At 38.6% G+C, this 22,643-nt stretch overlaps 1 protein-coding gene and 1 long non-coding RNA gene across 3 annotated transcripts in view; one reads left to right on the forward strand and one right to left on the reverse strand.

Annotated features, from left to right (window-relative positions):
* FBLN5 (fibulin 5) overlaps nucleotides 1-22,643 on the forward strand; it is a 55,462-nt gene that overhangs the window by 24,898 nt on the left and 7,921 nt on the right. Inside the window, exons 5-9 of the mRNA XM_007439512.4 lie at nucleotides 2,776-2,898; nucleotides 9,920-10,036; nucleotides 13,950-14,069; nucleotides 17,454-17,573; nucleotides 22,431-22,557. Of these exons, the coding sequence (XP_007439574.1) occupies nucleotides 2,776-2,898; nucleotides 9,920-10,036; nucleotides 13,950-14,069; nucleotides 17,454-17,573; nucleotides 22,431-22,557 (607 nt within the window). The remainder of the gene's footprint in view (nucleotides 1-2,775; nucleotides 2,899-9,919; nucleotides 10,037-13,949; nucleotides 14,070-17,453; nucleotides 17,574-22,430; nucleotides 22,558-22,643) is intronic.
* The window catches only part of LOC112542082 (uncharacterized), a 68,617-nt gene that overhangs the window by 13,054 nt on the left and 32,920 nt on the right, over nucleotides 1-22,643 (reverse strand). The window contains exons 2-3 of one of the 2 annotated variants that reach the window (XR_015796933.1): nucleotides 12,896-13,001; nucleotides 9,971-10,007 (exon numbers count right to left, since the gene is read on the reverse strand). This is a non-coding gene — a long non-coding RNA (uncharacterized LOC112542082). The remainder of the gene's footprint in view (nucleotides 1-9,970; nucleotides 10,008-12,895; nucleotides 13,002-22,643) is intronic. The other variant, XR_015796932.1, reaches the window with a different exon arrangement.

Below are 22,643 nucleotides of genomic sequence, written 5' to 3' on the forward strand. Positions count from 1 at the left end.
TTTCTAAAAGGCTTGGAACCAAAGTTTTAATGACTTATTGCAAATGTACCATTAGGAATTTACACATTAATAGGAATGTTAAGTGATCACCATTTGGAAAAATCTATTAGCTGACTTTTCCCCTCATTTCTACTAATGATTAATCCAAGCTTCCTCAGGAAAGATAGTAACACAAATGGAATGAGTCCTGCTGGATCTTATCAAAGGCTCGTATTTGCATTATAATATATCTACTGCTCTGGAACCTTACAATACCTTGCCATTAATTTTCCTGTGTGATTTCCAAGTGTTTAAATTATGGTTGCTCCTCATATGAACAAACTTTTTTCAGATAGAAAGTTGGGTGCAACCAAAACGTCATACAATGTCTTCCTGTAGCTCAGAGAAAATTATACAGTATTAGGACAGACTGAATTACATTAAGCTGACTGTATAAAGAAGCAGCTGTCTAAAAAAAAAAAAGGATTTAATCTATCTTGTTTTCTGCCCCTTTTGTTCATGACGAGGGTTCTCAGGGGGTTCCATGTGCAAAAACAAGTAAGATTCTAATAAGGAATTAAAATTATTAATGGGAGGGTTATGCTGAAATTGGGCTGTTCTTTCATATTAATGCAGTATTAGCGTCACAGATTATATGCTTCTGGGTCGGAGATACATGGCCATACTTTCTAATGAGGCCCATCAGTCCAATTCTTTATAAAAGACAAGGGTGAAAAAGTTGATAAACTGTATTTGGTTATTCGTTGCAGGGATGTTCCCAGTTCAAGGCCTTGGCAGCAAATTGGTGGGTTGCATTAAGCTAAGCAGTTGAACAGGGAAGTTGTGTTTGCACAATACTCTCTGGTCGATTTACTTTTGCTAAGAGTTTTCCAAAAAACAAAAAGGTGCCAAAGAATGTCCTTGGAACACTTGTGTGTGTGGTTTCTCTCTTTCTCCCTATCGGTTTTGTTTGCTTTTGTTTGGGTTTTGTATATCTAGCTCCCTATAGCCAATAAGTCTACACATTACTGTCTTTTTCTAGAACAGTTGTGTTTGCTTTTTTTCCTATTAATATTTTTTATTTCATCTCAATCACCTGTTCTGATCTGATCTCATGCTACATATATGTTAGAGAAGACTGGAGATGGGTTCAGTTTCTGATGCTATTCTAATACTTTCTCCTTTTCTACTGACAATATTCAGCACTGTGTGTACCCCTAATGCTTTATGCCTTATTATTATTGTTGGTCACACAACCAGATGTTTAGACTGGAATTGCCATTTTTATCTACCTATCGAGTCCTTTCCAAGGATCTGGGATAGGCAGATGTTGTTGTTTGATGGTATTAAAGATATCACCACAGGATGGAAGCTGTTCCAAGTAAAGCTGCCTTTTGCAATTGACTGATGGTGATTTTGTCAATGCCGCTGGTCTTCAAGTGGTGCTCCAAATGTTTTGGGATTGCACCCAAGGTGCCTGTTACTATTGGTACTATCTTTGCTTTCTTTTGCCATGGTCGTTCTATTTCTATTTGCAGGTCTTTGTATCTTGTGATTTTTCCAGTTCTTTCTCTTCTATCCTGCTGTCTTCAGGTATTGCAATGTCCACTATCAAGACTTTTTTGTCTTTCCTATCAACAATTGTTAAGTCTGGGGTGTTGTGGCAGGTGCTTGTCTATTTGAATTCTAAAATCCTAGAGTGCTTTAGCTCCTTCATTTTATATTACTTTGTCTGTTTTGTGGTCCCACCAGTTCTTGCTTGCAGGCAAATGGTATTTATTTGCAGATATTCCAGTGTAGATATTCCAATACTCCTGCCTCCTATTTTCCCCACAACAATCCTCTGAGCTGGGTTGGGCTGAGAGAGAGTGACTGGCCCAGAATTATTAATGGCATTTATATCCTGTATTTTACTGTTATTGATTGATCACATGGCTGAAAATAATGGTGGTAATAATAATAAAAGCCCAGAGTAGTAATAAACCAGTCAAGTCTTAGCATAAAATTGTAATTGAAGCAGAAGCAGCACAGCTGTTCCTCATTCACCAAAACATTTGGATAAATAGAACTGTGTAAGATTGGCACCAAAGCTTACACAAGTCAGGGAGGGAGTTCCAAATGGCAGTTGTCCCACCACCACTTATGGTACTTATGAGACTGTGGAGTCCTTGGTGCTTTCTGAGCTTGGTTGTTTGATTGCAATCAACCAACCAAACTCAGAGAGCACCAAGGACTCCACAGTTCAACCCTGAGATACAGATACTCTCTTCTATTGGTACTTATGAGATCATCTCCCTCCAGTGGTGTCTACCCATCCTGTGAGATCTGGCGGGAGAGGCACGCTTCAGGTCTTTGCAGCAGCTCTCACCATCCCCTGGGTTTTCTTCCCAGTAAAAACAAAAGCAAGGACAGAGACAGAATGCTGGATGCTGAGTTGGTATGAATTCAGAAATGTTATTTTCCAGGAATGGGACCAGTAGATGTAACATAAGAAACTAGAAACACCCCCTGACATTGAATCAACTTGATAAGAGACAGAGTATCTAGTGGGTGGAGATGTTTCTTCTGTACTGCCAATTATTTTGATCCATTCAGATCTTGACACAAAGTGAATTATTTCCAATGCCTCAGAGCCATTCTTAAAGCAACTCCAACTGTATTTTGGCATTCCTCTTGATTTATTTTGTGACATGAATGTTTTTATGTTGTATCATTGGAATGGGACACAGAACTTAAAAAAAATGCTGCTTTCCTTCTGAATAATCAAGTAATCCTTAATTATTCCCTACATTACAGATATTGATGAATGTGCAACTGAATCACATCAGTGCAACCCTACCCAAATCTGCATCAACACTGAAGGAGGATACACTTGTTCCTGCACTGAAGGATACTGGCTTTTAGAAGGCCAATGCTTAGGTACGTTATCATGGGATGAGCTACTGTTTTGGAAACTGCTGCTCAGAATTTCTACATGATGCTCAGAAGAAAAACCTGTTCTCCTCCTCCTCTAAACTTCTATTAAAAGAGTAATGAGGATAGTATGGGAAAAAGACGGGAGAACTTTAGGTTACAAGTGGGGTTGAGAAAAATAGCTTATGATTCCCTTTCAATACAGATAGGCCTTGTTTAGCACCCACAATTGGGCTGGCAACTTGGTCGTTAAGTGAAGCAATTGCTAAGTGAAACCGCAACTGTGCTTATGATCTTACTATGCACTACCATTCTTGAGAGTGCTTCTTTTTTCTTATTTATTTATTTATTTATTTATTTATTTATTTATTTATTTATTTTCAACTGCCCATCTCCCCCCAATGGGGGAACTCTGGGCGATTCACAACAAACATTAAGAACATAAAATATATAAATACATAAAACCTTAATTAAAAACATTACTAAAAAGAAGAAGGAGAGACCAAGAGGATGAAAAATCTGAGGCTGAAGGCAGAAGGCCTCTATGCGGCTAGCCATCCCCATGCTTGAGGTATTCCCACCCCATCCCAGGCCAGGTGGCAGAACCAGGTCTTCAAAGCCTTACAGAAGGCCAGGAGTGTGGGGGCCATTCGCATCTCCAGGGGCAGGATGTTCCAAAGATCAGGGGCTACCGCAAAGAAGGCCCGCCTTCTGGACCCTGCCAGTCAAAGTTCTTTCACTGAGTGGGTCCGAAGCATGCCCCCTCTGTGTGATTGGGTGGGATGGGTTGAAGTCATAATGGAGAGGCGGTCCCTTAGATAACCTGGTCCCATGCCATTTAGGGCTTTAAAGGTGATAACCAACACCTTGAATTGGACCCGGAAGCAAACTGGCATCCAATGCAGCTCACGGAGCAGAGGCGTTACATGGGCCCTCCTTGGGGCACCAACAATAGCCCGTGTGGCTGCATTCTGGACCAGCTGTAGCTTCCGGATACTCTTCAAGGGTAGCCCCATGTAGAGCGCATTGCAGTAGTCTATCTGGGAGATAACAAGGGCGTGAGTGACTGTTCGAAGGGCATCCCGATCCAGGAAAGGGCGTAACTGATGCACAACCCAAAGTTGTGCAAAGGCCCTCCTTGCCACGGCTGCCACCTGCTCTTCAAGCAGGAGCTGTGAGTCTAGGAGGACCCCCAGATTATGCACTGGGTCTGTCTGGGGCAGTTCCACCCCATCCAGCATCAAAGATGACATCCCGGGTACAGAGGAGCCATTAACCCACACCCACTCCGTCTTACCAAGGTTCAGACGAAGCCTGTTGTTCCCCATCCAGACCCTTACAGCCTCCAGGCACCACGAAAGGGTGGCCACAGCATCACTTACTTCACCAGGGATGGAGATCTATAGCTGCGTATCATCAGCATACTGATGATACCTCACCTCATGATGACGGATAATCTTGCCCAGCAGTTTCATGTAGATGTTGAAAAGGAGCAGAGAGAGAACCGAACCCTGTGGCACCCCACAAAGGAGGGGCCGAGGATGGGACCTCTCACTCCCTATCACCACCGATTGGGATCGGCCCCAGAGAAAGGAGGTGAACCAGCCCAAAACTGTGCCACCCACCCCCAATTCCCTGAGCCATCCCAATAGGATACCGTGGTCAACGGTATCGAAAGCCACTGAGAGATCAAGGAGAGCAAGGATGGTTGCACTTCTACCATCCCGCTCCCGCCAGAGGTCATCATAAGTTCGACCAATGCCGTTTCTGTTCCATATCCAGGCCTGAAACCTGACTGGAAGGGATTCAGATAATCCGTTTTCTCCAGAACCCTTTGGAGTTCTATTCTATTTAACCCTTCTAGGGGCATAAATGGCATCAATAGATTAACCCGTTTTCACCTCTTGATTAGGGTTGAATGAGAGCCGAAAACATTCCTTTTACTTGTATTTGCTCATACAATATCAGCACATAGCCAAGTTACGCTGTTACGCTGGCAAATAGTACTATCACATTCATGACATGTTTATCAGTTGGTGAGATCATGAATTCCAACTATCAAGAGGAATTTTTAAAAATGTTACATGAAAGGGCATAAAAAATGGGTGACCTTTCAAGGGCCCCCCAAAACATGTGAGCTGGGTCAATCATTATCAAAGGAATGAACTATCTGAAACACTAGGAAAGTTCTATAATGGATTCTTTGCTTTGAATGCATTGCTTTTGTTGGCTATGATTGGTTTTTCCAGCCTTTTAGTTCTGCTTTGAACTTTTGCAGTTGTCTAAGTTCCAGCTGATTTCATCAGATGGTGAAATACATTAGTACAGTCTAACAACCTTACTGGGAGCAGCAGATATCTGGCTTCTCTCCCTCCAGAACAATCTCCTGCCACATCCATCTGCTCATCATATAGTCATGTTGACCAGACTATATATATGAATGAAAGAGCAGGGAAAGAGTTTCTTTTCATTCCTTTTCCTTTTGCATCATGCTTTTAAATTGTAAGCCACTGTGATTATCTCTATTCTATTCTTTCTACAGAATGTAATAGCTTTAGAATACTTCTCTTTTATTATTTTATTTTATATTGGTGCTTAATCTAGGTGCTTTTAATAAGCATTTAACTGAATTTGATAGTGTCCAGTTGTCCTGCTCCACAGGTGGGTGGATGTGGGTTCCTGTATGCAAAATTGGGCACCAGGGATAGATTAAATACATCACCCACTTTGCCATCCATAATCATCCCTATCCAAGATACTCAGCCTCATCTCATGTATATGGGATTTTAACCTGTCTAGGGGACGGGTTCAGGATTTGCTTGGGTTTTCATGGGTTCATGATAATTATGGGTTTATTTCAAATCATCATGGGCTCAGCATACATGGGGAGTCACTCTTGGTCACCAGCTTTCACTTTGGAGCAGTGAGAATGTGATCTGGAGATGGAAGACATTACCATCAGTTTTTTATCATTCTGATTACCTTGTGGTCACCATGAGGCTAACTGGCACCATCAATCTCTGCAGAGGGAAGGTAACAAGCAAGAAATCCTGCCCCAAGTGCCTTATTGATCCTTTCCCAACAATCAAGCAGGCAGTCAGATGCCGAGTCAATCTCTGGAATATGGAGAAGGCAAAAGCACTTCATTTATTTACTATTTATTACATTTTTGTTCCACCCTTACTTTATGTCAGCTCAAGGCAGTGTGTGTGTGTGTGTGTGTGCGTAGCTCAAGGCAGTGTGTGTGTGTGTGCGTGTGTATACATACACACATACATACATCTAATATCCCTCCTTCCTATTTTTTCCACAAAAGCAACCCTGTGAAGTGGGTTGGGCTGAGAGAGACTCCAAATTCACCCAACCAGCATGAGTTGGACCCCTGGCCAAACAGAATCCAACAAGATGAAGGGGTAATCGAGGATCTGTTTGATCTAAAAAGAAGTGAAGAGTGAGAGGAGGTCTTCCACTTGTGTGCTCGATCCATGCCATTCCTGGTTTCTTCAAACTGCCAGTGAAAAAATGAAAGCCTGGATGTGGGAGGTAGGGAGTGCCTCTTTGAGGAAGGAGATGGTATTGAAAGCCTTTAAAGAGAAGGTTGTGCAGCTTCTCCTTAACTCAACAGCCATTATCATTTAAGACAACTATGGGCCAGTCTCGCGCCTTTCCTTTTTAGGGAAGATTGAGAAGGTGGTGGAGGAACACTTACAGAGGGCTTTGGCTGAACTTGATTATCTGGACTCTTTCCAGTTCAGGTTGAAGCCTGGACATGGAGTGGAAACCACATTGCTTTTTCTTGTAAATGACATGTGTTCCTCTTTGAGCTGCATCATCCCTCAGTGGCATTCAGTACCATCAATCACGATATCCTTTTGGGCTGTTTGCAAGAGCTGGAAGGTGGGCACTACTTTATAGCAGTTTTACTCCTTCCTGTCTCTATCAGTGTTGTTGGAGCAAAAAGGACCCTTGGACATTTCAGTGTGGGGTGCTTCAGGACATGGCTTTCTCCTGTCCTTTTCAATATTAGGAAAAATCATTCATTGGTTTGAGGTATCAGCATACTGCTGATACCCAGCTTTATATCTCCACCACAGGCCAAGCAGGAGATGTATGTATGTATGTATGTATGTATGTATGTATGTATGTATGTATGTAATTAATTTGTATGCCGCCCATCTCCCCCAACGGGTGACTCTGATAGGTACTGGAAGTCAGTATGCAGTGCCTGGAGGCTGTGGGGGGCTAGATGGGATGGAACAGGCTTAAAATAAACCCCAGCAAGTTACTGTTTGTTTAGAAAACCTCAGACTCCAGAAATCTTCCATCTTTAGCTCTGGACAGGGTAGTACTACCCTGCAGGATCAGGTCTGCAACTTGGGAGCACCTCTTAGCTTGTGGCTACTGCTGAATCACCAGTTGGAAGCTGTGGCCAGGAGGGATTTTGCCCAACTTTGGTTAGTACACCAGTTGCAGCCTTTTCTGGATAGGGAGCTCTAGTAGCTCATGACCTTATCATTTCACACTGGCATGCAATACTGATATTTTATGGTGGAAACCTGAACTCTTAGCCCCAGGTTTCTGTTGAAATATAGTGAACTTCCAGCCTTACACTTGATCCAAGTATAGCAATACATTCCAGTTTGAGGAAAAAATTACCTCTGTTTGGAAAAAAAAAATCCATTATGACTTGTTTACAGGAAATAGAGAGAAATGTTTTCTAGTACTATCTCCTCCATCTGCTGTCTGCCAAAATAATTGAAGTGCTGGGAAAGGTAGACTATGAGTATAATCACAGAATTTTCCAAGAAAAAATGTTGGAATCATCCAAAAGGCACTCTTGGAATAGAGTAATTAACTTCAAAATTATTGTGCGAATAAACATGGCCTAAGGATGCAACCAACTGTAAAACCAGTACAAGTAGAAGAGAAATGGCAAAGTCAAAACCAAATTAAAGAGGATGGGGAAATGGTTAGGGAATTATTTTTTCTTCTTTTCTGGGATGAGAACGAAAAAAACCATCTGCAACCCAATGTCAGAAATATTGGCTTCAACTCTATCAAGTAATGAGTTTGTCTTTTGGCCATACCTTGGGTCTTTAGGAAATAAAGCAATCTTTCTGGCTGCAGTTCCTCCAAATGCATCTGCTTTTTAAATTTTCTGAAATTATCTTATAATGCAAGTGAAAATATTTCAGCGGATAACTGATAGAATGCCAAAAGTCAATCCTGCTTGTTTATTGGAATTTTAATTGTATTAATTTTTTCTGTAAACGTTTTAAGCAGATAAGCTTGAAAAAGTTAATGTTCATGCACTAACATAGGTATCTGTGTATTTTGATATTTGTAAAAGCTCAAACGTAAAGTAAAACAAGTTATCAAAGAGGAGATTAACAAAGTATGGGAGTCTATCTTTGAAAAGCTTTTCAAAAGAGATTTGAAGTAGATCCTGCTTTGAAAGATGCATAAAGTATTTGAGCATGGTGCCTTGGACTGTAATAGTTTAACTGAATGTATAACACATGTTATCAACTGCTATGGATTTGTGTTTCTCCAGCTTTTTAAAACTGACATTTTTTATATGCGTCTCATACAACTGGACTAGGCACAGAGCTACAATTGCCTTCTGCTTCCCATTTTCATTTTCCCACCTTTGAATCCAGGCTAATTGAACTTTCTGTCTACTGCATCACCATTCCCTTGCTCTTGGCTAGTTGGTGGCCCCTTAGGCTATCTGAATGACTAAGCACACTCTCTTACATCCATCATTTTATAGTTGGAAGAACAAAAGTTGACGGTATATTAGGGATCCCCTTCAGAAGACTAGTCACTTCGGTGTTTCTGCTCTACGTGTCAATTCATTTTTTTATTCTGTCAGTGAGCTCAGATAGCAAGATATTAACTATGTTAAAAAAAAAAAAAAAAAACTTTCAGGAAAAGTGCACCAAGAGGACAACTACCAACCTGTCAGCTGTTACACCAAATGATCTGTTAGTTCCATCCTTCCTTCCTGATTCTTGAATATTGCACAGCATTGTGACAATCTGTGACCACTAGAGAATTTATGAGCTAAATTTGTACTAAATCATCCATGTTGCCTGGGTTTACATATTGAACTAAGCCATGCTTTACAAACCACAGATGTTAGATTAGCACAACCACCTAATGATGTGTGTGGTGTGAACTCCACCAGAGTAGAATGAATTATCCAAGGCAGCCATCCCTTACCTAGTGTGCTAGATTCCAACTCCCAGAATGTCCTATCTACAACCTGCCAATTCATGGACATGATCAGAAATGGCTTCCTTTACATAGTTTTGAGGCTATTCAGGCATTTCATGGGTCCTTTCCTCCGAAGAACCTCAAATGAATGAAAATAACTGTCCACCATTTTGGTTCCCCCACTGTGTCTGAGTCTCAGCCTTCTGCGTGACATGAAATAAGATTCAGTTGCCAACCAATTGACTTCTATACATAGAAATAGAAGGGTGGTGCCATCTTCTTTGCCTCAAGAAGCAAAAAGTCTGGGTCTTCATCATCAATTCATGCACTCAGGCCCTTCATTTTTCAGCTCAGCTGTGTCATGCATATCAGAAGCTCAGATACGTATTTTGCTCATTTCCAGTCAAACTTCCTCACAAAAGATTTGCAATATGTGCAAAAAAAAATATCTGTGCTTCAGATGAACATGTCAGGCAGTTTGATCCCTGTTTGCATGGCATGAATTAGGCTGAAAGCAAAAAGAGTGCAGTTGTAAAGAAGGTCATGATCTCAGCTGCTGACAGTAAGCTGCTCAGGTAGATTTTAAGTGAAAGGAGATTGTAATATTTAATGAAATAATATTGTGCATACAATCTGATAGCCTGAACAACACAACTATTGATTATACTGTAATAATTTAAGTTCTGTTAACAAATATTGTTTGGAAATATTGGATGTGAATAGCTATGAGGGTTAATATTTCTAACTTTTTTTTCCAGTGTGGCAAATGCAACTATAAGTTTCACTTCTAATTCAACTGTTTTACTAGACATAGATGAATGTCGCTATGGATACTGTCACCAGCTATGTGCCAATGTACCTGGCTCCTATTCCTGTACCTGCAACCCAGGATTTGTCTTGAACGAAGATGGAAGATCATGTCAAGGTATTGCATAGAGGAGGGAAGGGTGAGAAAAAGAAGGATTTCAATTCCCAGACCAGGAATTTATTTCAACATTCATATAACATTATGAATATATTTATCCCAGCAACTTTATACTATTTCCCATATTGAAAATAAGTTGTCAGCAGAGTAAAGTAATTATTCTATAGTTAACTATACAGTGGTACCTCGGGTCACGAACAGCTCCATTCGCAAAATTTTGCCTCCGTTCGTGAACACTGGATCGGGTCACGAACAGGATCCGCGGCCATTTTCCCTCCTGTGACATGTGGTTGTGGCTTCCTGTAGGGAGGGGGACTCTCCCTCCAAGCAATAACTGCCTCCCCACCCGCCTTCCTGTCCTCCACGCCAGAAGTCACGTCGAGCAAGGTTAGCGTTCTCTCTCTTCGTACTGTATTTTGTTTCATATTTTTGTGGTTTAAAAAAACAACAACATATGGTTCAGAATGGATTAACCGTAATTACATTGAACCTTATGGGAAAATTTGATTCGGGATGTGACCAAAATCAGGTCACGACCAAATTCGGAGGGGTCAGAACGGATTAACCATATTTACATTGAACCTTATGGGAAAATTTGATTCAGGATGCGACCAAAATCAGGTCGCGACCAAATTCGGAGGGGTCAGAACGGATTAACCGTAATTACATTGAACCTTATGGGAAAATTTGATTCGGGATGCGACCAAAATCAGGTCGCGACCAAATTCGGAGGGGTCAGAACGGATTAACCGTAATTACATTGAACCTTATGGGAAAATTTGATTCGGGATGCGACCAAAATCAGGTCGCGACCAAATTCGGAGGGGTCAGAACGGATTAACCGTATTTACATTGAACCTTATGGGAAAATTTGATTCGGGTTGCGACCAATTTGGGTCGCGACCAGAGTCACGGAACGAATTAAGTTCGTGAACCGAGGTACCACTGTATTAATACAGGACCATTAATAATTTAACAAACAGTTACATGCATTAAACCCCAACATTTATGCATATATTCACACTTTCAGGCCTGGATTAAATGATAAATGTTTAATGGACACTGTAAGCCACTCCAATGCTTATATTTTCTCTAACTTCATTACTAACTCTCTAACTATATACTGAGGTCTATGTGTTCTACATTTATTCTTTATCTCTACTTTTTCCTTTTAGAAAAAAAAAACCTTATACACCAGTAAAAATTGGATTTGGTATACAAAATGGTTATTAGGCAAGTTCCCATCAATTCAGTGCAAAAATGGGCCATTGGTTATGAGCACTAACAGGGAATATTTATTGGTAGAATCCCATTTTATGTCTTGAATCATAGTATAATTTCTCAGAGGAATGAATTTGGCTTAAAGATAGACAAATTCATATTCCATACTAGATAATGTTATGAACTTTGGCAACTAATAAATATATGGAAATTAGGAAAAAAGAATTATATGTGAGACTTCTCCTTTCCCAGCTGTTGATCACAGAAATTCCACTCATAAATGTAAATCAGCTCCAGATAGGCCTTTGGCAAACTGCCCTTCAATTGATCACTTCCTATTTTGGTGAGTTGTGGTAGGCTAGGAGCTGCCATTTCAGTGATTTACATTTCTCTTGAACTTTACAATCTTGGTACAGTAGTATTGTAAGGAATTCCGAATACTGTACAAACAGCTTTAAAAATATAAGTAGGTTTAGGGGACTTACTAAGGCCTTAAGATCCAATACCTCTACATGTACATCATGTGTTGATCACAAGTATACCAGCATTCATGTACTAACACAGGTTTGTGAGATTTTTCTAACTGTTTCTCACCCACTTTTGAACACTTAAAGTAATTCTCTAGATGATCTTTGCATCATGTGTTAATTTATCCAAGGGTGGTACAGTTACAGAATGCCTCCTTTTCAAATATAAGCATCTGAAGATAGTTTTTGTTTTTTTAAGCCTTGGGGGAAGAATACAATTCTTTGTGCTAGTTCCTCAGTTGCAAAACTGTCAGTTGTCTGATCCTTGATGTGAAAAAACTCTAGATAAAATTAAAAATGATCCCAAGGGTTACATCGACAGTGGGTGGCAGTCATTGACCTTCATGTATTTTTCCTTTTGTTTTCTCCTGCTGCATTTAGTCAGATTTTGTTACGATTAAACAATTGGAGCCTTAAAATTAATAGATAAACAAGGAAACATCTGCAAAATACATTAAATTTTGTTTGCCATATTGGTCTGATCCCAAATAGAACATAAAGAATATTTTTCTATACCTCCCTTTGCCTCATGTAGTCTGGAGAAATAAATCAGAATAATGCCTACTCATTATAAAGTAGAGTTCTGCAGAGAAAGCTTGAGTGACTTATACACTATTTAGTCCTAACTTTTTGGCGAAAGTGTAATTTGTTCATCTCCCATGAACTCTACAATATTTCTTAGAAACAGTGAGATCTGCTATGCACTATTGTTTACTCTGTGACTTCTTAGGAAAGGCACATCAAACATACAGCATACGTTTGCATGCAGAAGGGGCTATATTCAATCCAGGCATCTTCAGTTTAAAAGCTATCAGATATTAGGTAATGTGAAAAACTTCTACTTTTGACTATAAAGCTTCTCTGCCAATCTGAACAGGCACCTCTGAATTAATGAAAGTATAGTCTGATCAGATATAAGCTGACTTCCTATTTTTTGTATTGGATCAAGCTCCTGTACGGCTGCAGACAGAAAGGTGAGAATATGTATTATGGCCCTCAGTTTCAGGAGTGAGAAGAAGGAAACATTTGCTGCTCTGCCCCCAGTAGTAAAATATACTGAACATGCCTTACGTGGCCTAGAAATGTTTATAGAGAATAAGAAATAACTGACCTGCTCTACCTGGTTGGTCCAAGGACTCTCTGACTGGTCTGTGTTCCCCTCTGGGTCCAGTACTGCATACTGTAGTAGCTCTTTCTCTGGGACAACTTCTAATAGCCTGTATAATAGTTAAAACCATATGAATGGGTGATTTATTGTACTTGGGGCAATATAATGCATTTGTATTCATTCATGTTTCAATGCTTGGACTAGTTTCCAATGTTCTTTAGGCAATGATTCAAGTTGTTAATTCTGGGAGCCTTATGCCCAAATATATTGAAAATATTTCCTTTCCCCAAATCTATGTTCATCCTAAACTGATTTTTTGAAATATGTTTCTCCATACATGAGAGAAACAAAAAGGGCACCATCTCTTAAGAAGGGAGAGTATGCAACTATGTGCCAGATTTTAATCATGATGAATAGTTCTTATGCCTCTGTTCCACCTTAATGCAAACTCCTATCAGGAGCACATGGTGGTCAAAACATTTTAAACCAATATGAAAGTTGATATTATACTGGTATTTTATATTTCATTTTAAATATTTTATATTGTGGTTGAAGTTAGTTTAGTTTGTTATTATGGTTAGAAGGTCAACATGCAGAATATTGGAAATATTGGAAAACCAAACATAAAACTTCTATATAAACTAGAACCTACATGGGGACATAAACCTTTATCAAAAGTTAGTTACTTTTGATTAAAGTTGGTTAAATTTTGCTAACTAACAGGTGATGTGGAAGGCAACCAATGGTGTTAAACTTTGCTACATTGCTGGAGATACTCAACCTGTGGACTGACAGGAGATAAGAAATACAAATTTAGATCCCCTGCATGGAGATTAGAGTATTGTATGCAGTTACCTTGGAATAGAACAAAATAGAAATATAGATAACCAGAATCCCATGATTTTGAGGGTGGGGAGTAGTTATATTATTATTATTTTAAACATCTAAAAATAAGTTTTGACTGCATTATTTATTGTAGAAAAAATGTTTCCAAACTGTAAATATTAATTAAACCTTGAGAAAGATCATTAATTTTCTAAGAATTGGCTATCCACAGATGTGAATGAATGTACAACTAACAATCCTTGTGTACAAAACTGTATCAACACTTATGGATCATTCCTTTGTCGTTGTGACCCTGGCTATGAGTTGGAGACCGACGGCATTAGCTGTACTGGTAAGTAGAAATTATTGCTGAGCATCTTTACTATGGGAGGAAAATAAACTTTTTGGGGTTAAATAAACATAATGCTTTCTCATGTCATAACACTGAAGATAAGAATTCTGAAACTGGGAGGTAAATAAAAAAATTAATTCTTACAATATTTAGAATATTTTTGCAATAATTAAGAAACATTTAGCAACTTGTTCAAAAATTTCAAATACTGCCATTTTCCACAGCACAGTATGATCATGTTAGAAAAAGGATTCTGAAAAAATATATTGAGAATTGAGTCAAATGGAAAATGTAGCTGTATCTAAAGTTATAGTATTGGGGTAATTTGAGGTAATGATTAAAGGCACTGGGCTTGAAACTGAGAGACTGTAAGTTCTAATACTGCTGTAAGCACAAAGCCAGCTGGGTATCCTTGGGCCAGTCATTTTCTCTTAGTCCTAGGAAGAATACAATGGCAAACCACTTTTGAAAAACATTGCCAAGAAAACTGCAGGGACTTGTCTATGTAGTTGCCATAGTAATGTACACAAAGTAATTGTAAGGATGTACAAACAGCATATTTTTTCTTCAATTATAAACATAACTTTATTTAGTTCTAAACATATTTCAGTTCTAATCATAACTTAGAATGGGCCAGAAATCTCCCTTGGCTGCAAAATTCTGTATGTGTAAAAATACAGTTGATAGTGTTCCTGCTGGTGATTAGCACTGAACAATTCCTTCCTGTAAACTGGGCACTCTGGGGACAGAGCACGGAGAAATAAAACTGACCTTGGATCTGTTGCATCCAAAGTCACCCATCCACCAGGGGCCATCCAGAACTGGACTACTCCTCTACATCAGCATATTGATTTAGTTAACTCTGTCCCTCGTGGAATCAAAAGTGGGGGAAAATGAGAAAAAGTTGCGGGAACAAAGGGAGGTCCACCTCCCATCATCTCTTTCCCTGGTTGGCATAACCCAACAATTCTTTTGGATTTTGATACTCAATTATGATTTGTATTTAATATTTTTGACTTCATGGTTTACAAGTTTGCCTCCAATAGTGTGTGGATTTGGGAATCAGATAACATTTCACATAGCTGATGAAGTAGATTCTAATTCATAAAAGCCTACGCCATAATAAATACATTAATCTTATGGGTGTCACAATAATATTATTTCTGGGATAACCATGTGAGCAGAAACATCTCAAGTAAAAATTATAAACAGATAAACTGCTAAATGTTCAATGAAACAATATTTTCACGGTAGATGGTAACATTTGGTTTAAATCTCCCTGGCCATGTGATAGCACTATAGTTATGGAAATGTATACATCTGCATTTGATACAAATGAATTGAAGTTACTTTACTTAGAAGTAAGCCCATTCCTTCAATAGATTATACTCTCAAAAATATGCCCCGGACTATAGCAATATGTATTTTGCTGCACTGGTGGTACACAACAGCCTCAGCTACACTTCACTTGGTCTTCAGCAGCGAAACTGAAAAGCAAGAATCACAAACCTTCTGAAAATGACCACTGACATTACTCAGTGGAGTCAGTTCAAGCCCACAATAGCAGCAAGAATTACATAACTGTAACCGGGGATTTTTGTTTTTTGGTTTTTGCATGAAGCATTTGGTTTAGTATGAAAATGATATTCTGAAAAGTCCCTTGTGCCTATTTAAATGAGAAAGTCTACTCAAGCAGTACAAAAAATAAGTATCTGGGGGAAGATTTCTCTTTCTTCCAATTTACTATAATTTTGTCTCCTGGAAGCAACGAGAGTGTGTGTACAAAATTGTAATTTTAGACCATTTCAAAAGGACTAAGACCCAGCCCTAGAGAAGGACGTCTGACCCCTTCATCTTCCCACATTAACATTTATTCCATGATGTGCTGGATCAAGAATTAGCACAACCCATCTTAAATATTTATTTTTGGCACATCACCCCAGGATGAAGCCACTCGTTTTCTTATTTGGGCAAAAAAATAAATATACATATATACATATACATTCCTTTTTCCAGAATCTGATTTCATTAAATATACAGTCCAAGGATTACTATGTCTATGTGCCAAACCAAAATGCTCATATTATTTTTGAATAAAAAATAATATAGGCCTTGCCCACAGGTTTAAAACAGTTTTCCTTTACTTAAATGTCTTTGCTTTTGCCCCAAACTCATTTCCATTCATAAATTTAGGAATACTAGCACATATAAATGCCATTCTCTTTCAGCCCTAGAGCGGGAAGTAGAACAAAATCTACCTACCAAACTGCACTGGAACAGTGTGGTTGATTACGGTCCATAAGGGAATTGATTCAGGATGGCAATGATAACATTATATATATATGCATTTCTTAAACATTTTTTATATTTTTTAATCCAGTAGAAAAACAGAGATTAATTATTAAAAAAGAGACTCTAGCATCTTTTTGACACAGTATCTTCAAACTGGTCTTAGATATGGCATCTGCAGGCTGGAGGGTTTGTTTTTCTTTATTACCAGAAAATAAATTTCTGCTAGTCAGATTTAATTCCAGGAGCCCAAAGAAGAAAGAAAATGCAGTTGACTGTCTTAGTTTCCTCTGTCCTATTGTCAAAAGTTATTAGCGGCTTAAACTGTTACTGCCTTTTTCTCAGTTGGATTATGCATTAAAATGGCTCTGGTCCTATATGCCTCTTCTCCCCAAATGTATCAAATAACACATATTTGCATCTGGAGTCCATCAAACTTTGTGAAGATTGCATAATCATCACAATATTGTGAAATCCTTTACTTGAGTAGCCCTTCATAGACCCTACATTGAATTATTTATGTTCAGAAGTTTTTTGTGCCTTTCCCAACCTGCTGTGCTCCAGATGTGCTGAAACGTAAGTTCCAAGAATTGCCAGTCAGCATGGGCACATCAGGAGGGCACCAGGTTATGGAAGGCTGTTTTACAGAATAATTTATACAAACCAGAATCCCTTTTCCAGGAGAGAGAATTTTAGAAAGCATATGAGCCTCAAGTACAAGATATTAGTACACAGAAAATGAATGGTTCATGTGTAAATCTATTCTGTAAGCAGAACAGAGAAAAATAATTAGGAAGATTAAAACCACTATTTCAGGAAATTATACTATATAATGAGGAACATGACGTATAGAAAAGCACCATCAAGATGATAGGAGATGGGAAGTTGTTTCTCCATGCAGGCTTATCTGAGATTACATGGTAGGTCGTGGTTTTCTATGAGCCTGACCCCAACTGAAATCCAAACAATTATGAAGCATCATTACAACAGTTTTTAAGGAGCTCTAATCCATATTAACTAGCAGCAATTTTAGATAACAAGTAACAGCAATTCTACCAAGAAGGAGCAAACTTTTTCATATTCTTACATTTGCAGATATGGATGAATGCAGCTTCTCAGAATTTCTCTGTCAGCATGAATGTGTTAATCAGCCAGGTAGTTACTACTGTTTCTGCCCTGCTGGTTATGTTCTTCTTGAGGACACTCGATGCCAAGGTAAGAATATTCCACAAGTTTTGTCTTTTAAATAAAATCAGAGACTAAATAAACCAGTATTACTCTTCTGGAAATAGTAGTAGTAGTAGTGGTAGTGATAGTAATGCATAAGAGAATCGGGTTTTGCAGACTCTACTACAAAAAGACAGTGTTGAGAGGTATTACACAATATTGCTTGAAGCATAGCTAAGTGAGCAGTGTTTCAAAGTTAATGGCTTTTCTGGCCTAACCAACTATTTTCCGAGCAGCTAAAGGTCACCTAATGGGTCCTGTGATGCTTTTCTACACCTATTGTATTTTGTATATTGTATCATATTTTCCAGTAGGGAAGGCTTATTAGAGAAAGCTGATTCTATACAAATGGTATTCTTATTTACTAGCTTTGAATAGCAGATAACTTTTTAAAACACTCTGCCAAGTATCTGTGAGTACTTCCCTCTGGTGAGCACATTTCAAAAAAACCGTTGATTGACTTACTTGGCAGAACTAAACTATTATAATACAGCTTCCTTTTCGTAGGTTCCTTACCCTTTGTTTGTTTACTGAATTTAAGCTGGATATAAATATAAGACTAATCTGTACATAGCCTTCATGTGGGTATACCAGTAGTTCCTAAATTTTCTATTTCTTATTTAACAAGAGGCCAGGATCAGTAGGCTTATTGCCTTTCTTCCTCTAAGAATCAATGCAGCTGGTGTAGCTAAGCCTTAACTAAACAGCACAGTTAAAATTTCCAGATAAATAATTGTTCATAAGTTTATATCCAAACTGAGAAAGGATAGTACAGGTAGTCCCTGAATTAAGAACATCCAGTTTAAGGATGACCCATAGTTAAGAACAGAGCCTACTGTAGCAAAATTCAAGTTCAATATACAATGGTTTGAGTTAATTATATACTACTACTTATACAGTATTATACAATAATACTGTTCCAGCTTACATACAAACTCAACTTAAGGACAGACCTTGGAATGGAACTCGTTTTTAAACTGGGGACTACACGTATAAGACTTGTAGTGAAAGCTCAGCCTCTGTTAGGGGTGTCTGCAGGGCATGGTGAGAGATGTCAGCTACCATGGTATAATCAAAGCTCTGCCTGTTTTTTTTATGTGCAGAGCTTTGATCACATCACTGTGACCATCATCTTGACCTTTTTCTCCATCTGGACTCTCCTGACCTCTGGTAATGCTAAATGAAACTCAGTGTAGTGTAGTGGTTAAAGTGTTGAGCTAGGAGTGGGCAAACCCAGGTTTTAGTCTATACTCAACCATGAAGCTTGCTGGGTGAATCTGGACCAGTCACCCTCTCTCAGCCAAACCTACCTCACAGGATTATTATGGGAAAAATAGGAGGAAGAGTTCTATGTATGCTGCCTTGAGTTCCTGAATGAAAAGTGGGATATAAATAATATTTTCTCTGAGAGCTGTGTGTATGCTTATTTTTAATATAATTATTTGCTGTATTTCTATACCACTTTTCAATTAAAAAGTTGAAGAAATTAGCATAAAAATCATTATAATATACTAAAAATAAGGAAAAAGGTAGAAACGCCAAAACCCTGAAATGATTAAAGCACTAAAACTAAATTAATAAATAATAACAGTAATTAGGGCATATAATAAAAAGGAAAATATGGAAACCAACAGAAGACTTGGGTAGACAGGTAAGTTTTTAACTTACGATGAAAACCCTTCACAGGAGGGTCCATCACAGAAGGAAAGAGAAAGGTCAACTGCACAAGTAATGGCCCTCATCTCTCCACACTCCCTATTTACTTCTACAAACTGGAAAAATAAAGGAAATATAAATGCATGCCGCTGCCAAAGTTATACCCATATGACTTGCCCTAACATTGGAATCCAAGCTGAGACAGAACAGATCTGGTCAACCTACAGTATCTGCAAAGAATGTTATAAATTGCTCACAGCATCTATCAGCTCCCTCCCTCCAAATATTGATAGAGGAGATCCTTAACAGTCTGTGGAATGGCAATGCTGTCCTGTTCTTTGCAGATGCAGAGGACGCAGAGAAGTAAGCATTCTAGTCCCGAGCTGAATCTTTAAGGCAGCTCTCAGCATGAATCATGAAGTCCCCTAGGACAACTGTTTTGGGGTTTTCCAAACTACATCTAAGACCCACACAGCCAGACAATAAAGCTTGGATGAGCAAAATACAAAGTCTGCGGACCAAAGCAACACCTTTCACAGAACCTAGCCCAAGTTAGTACTATATTATGAACCCATGTTCATAATATGCAATAATATGGAATGAACCAGAGTGAGCTAGCCTCATAAGGATCAACCAGCCATGACAGTTTATTAATTACTGCAGTTCTCCATTAACTCAGCTGGTTACATTGGCAGACTGGCTGAAAGAGGCAAGCAAACATAGAGGGTGGTAAGGATCCTTTATTGAAACCTGATAGTCCTCTCTCTTAAGTTCTTCTCTTTAGAGTAAAATTATGCCCAAGCACAGCCTTCAAAAACTTTTTTCAAGTATCTTCCTGGAAACTGTGACAAAAAAAACATGTATTTAAAAACTCAGTACAGTTTGTGGAGACTTCAAAGTAGGTTGGTGAGTTAGTTTGCTGCTTTATATTTAGCATTTCTACATGTAAGATTGACCTTGTCAGTTTCTCTCTTATCTACCGTAAATGTAATGATTTACGAATATATCCCTCTTGTCTGGTGCATTAAGACATGTAACAATCAGCCAAAAGTTCTTTTTTTTTTTTTTTGCCAAAAATATACTGGCTTACAAACTGAAAGACATATTTCAAGACTGTGTAGTAGATGATATTACCCAGATATTTCACAAATTATATTAGCAGCAGTTTTCCCTAAGAGCAAGCAGAATCCACTTGGATCTCTTAAGGTTCATTCTTTCAGTCATTTATGACATATCTTTTTTCTGCAAAGCATATTTCATTTATACAAAGTATTTCCTCTCCTACACAGATGGACATTCTGGAGAATGCTAGTCCTAATTCTATTTTGGCCGCAAAAGCCAGCAAACATCATGGATCATCTTTCAGCTATTAGTTCCCAACTACCTGTCAATGAAAATTAGCAAGAAAACAAGTATTTTTATTTTAGTTTGCCAGTTGTTAGATAAGAGACAGAGCAATGATTTTTTAAAATGTACTATGTGACAAACTATCAGAAGTGCAGAAAAGAGAGAGAGTGAGAGAAGTTGTTAGCAGTTTTTTGTAAGTAATGTTAAGTAACTTCTTTGGAAATCCGATCATTCTCAAAATGGAGAGTTAAGCTGTGTTCATTCAATGCCTTTTGTACTGGAGGTCCAAATCCAATAACACTGACTCTTCAGCACCTCATGACCTACTGACCACAAGTGGGCAGCCGGTTGCAGATAAAAAGTTAAAGATTTTCTCTATCTTCCCTCTTTATCATTCTGCTTGCTCCTTATTTAAGAGTGCTAATCTGAGATCTCTCTTCTGCCTTATTTCCTAACATAGTCAGAGAAAGCATATTTCTTTACTCTTCTTCCTGTAAATAATTTCCTTTCTGCTATAGCTATAAAATCTGCTTTATTGATCATTGATCAGTTACTGTTCTCAGGAATGTTCTTTCTCTCACACACCAGAAAGCTTCATTGTCCAATATTATGTATAATGGAAACATGTTTTATTTTTGCTCAAATCACATCTCACCAGCCTTTTGAAGACCTCAAGACTTCAGTATGTAATTCCATTTTAGTCTCACAACAGTCACATCAGATAGATTAGGCTGTGAGTGCATAAGTTCCCTAAGGATGCCCAGTAAGCTTCATTGCTATCACTGTTGCCTGAGGACAGGAATTAGAATTCAATATAGCCAAAGGCACTGGGCAATGGTTTGGGAAAGACTCTCCTAAACGTGCTAAGTGTCATATCTTGGAGGCGGACTATCTTGTAGGACTGTTAAAGCTCTGCCACTTACAACCTCCCAGCAGCTGTGCCAGAGATTCAAACTACAAGCTGTAAGACTCAGCCAGGCTTTAGATCATATACAAAGGAATCACATCCTCTTTGCTGGATTTATGAAATTTGAGGCCTTTTGGAAATTAGGGACAGAATGGAAGGAAGGATATTGAGGAAAAGTTGCTAAACCAAACCAGAAATGAGTGGGGTTCAACAGCTTCCCCCGGGATTAACTTATTGGAATTTCCAGAAAAAAGGATAATCCAAGTAAAGAGAAGCAGGAGAAGACCTATTTCAAGAGTCTGTTTTATTTCACAGAAATAGGTTGACATTTTAACCAGTTATCTTACAGCCTTTCTACTGAAATTTATAGTCTTGCTCCAGGCAAAGAATAAGCAAAGTGTAATAAACCATCGTGATCTTGTGATCTGAATGCACATTACAGTTGTTTTATTTCCAGTATTGAATTGTTGCATTCTTAAAGAATTATTTGTTTTAATATTTCATCCCTTGTATTGTTAAATAAAATTTATTTGTTTATCTCTTGTGAGATTGCTCTGTCTCCCAAGGAAGGGCTGAAATCCTCTAGTCAAAGGCTTTTACTCTGCTAGGTCAGGAGGCTGCATGATATAACTTCTTTCATTTTTCTTTCACTTTTACCCTTTTACCCACCAAAAAGGGTACAGATTGTAGGATCCCTGTCTCTTTTACAGAAGGGGTTAAGGGGAGATTGCCAAGTGAGACACCGGAAGGTATGTGCTACAGCCCAAACCACCAGGCTGCCATTCAAAGGCCAGGATATGTAGACCCAGAAGTGTGAGACCCCCAGCCTTTCATCCTACGGGCTCATAAACTTTTGTTTATATTATGAACTGAACAATGTGTACTAGCACATTTATTACAATGCCACATTCTTTGTGTTTTTTTCTTCATTTTAGATGTTAATGAATGTGAGGTTGGGAATCACACTTGTACCGTGCAGCAAACATGTTTTAATGTCCAAGGAGGATTCAAATGCCTAGACCCAGTAAGATGCGAGGATCCTTATATCCTGATCAATGAAAAGTGGGTAATATATTAATAGAAAAAATGAGGGCAATAATTTTCTCCATGGAGCACATTATATAGTGCTGGGTTACTTTTCAGACTGC

The sequence above is a fragment of the Python bivittatus genome, unplaced genomic scaffold, assembly GCF_059951505.1.
Source record: "Python bivittatus isolate LINGU-HERP-01145 unplaced genomic scaffold, Pbiv_v1 ctg000480_np1212, whole genome shotgun sequence".
In the NCBI taxonomy this organism is placed as follows: Eukaryota; Metazoa; Chordata; class Lepidosauria; order Squamata; family Pythonidae; genus Python; species Python bivittatus.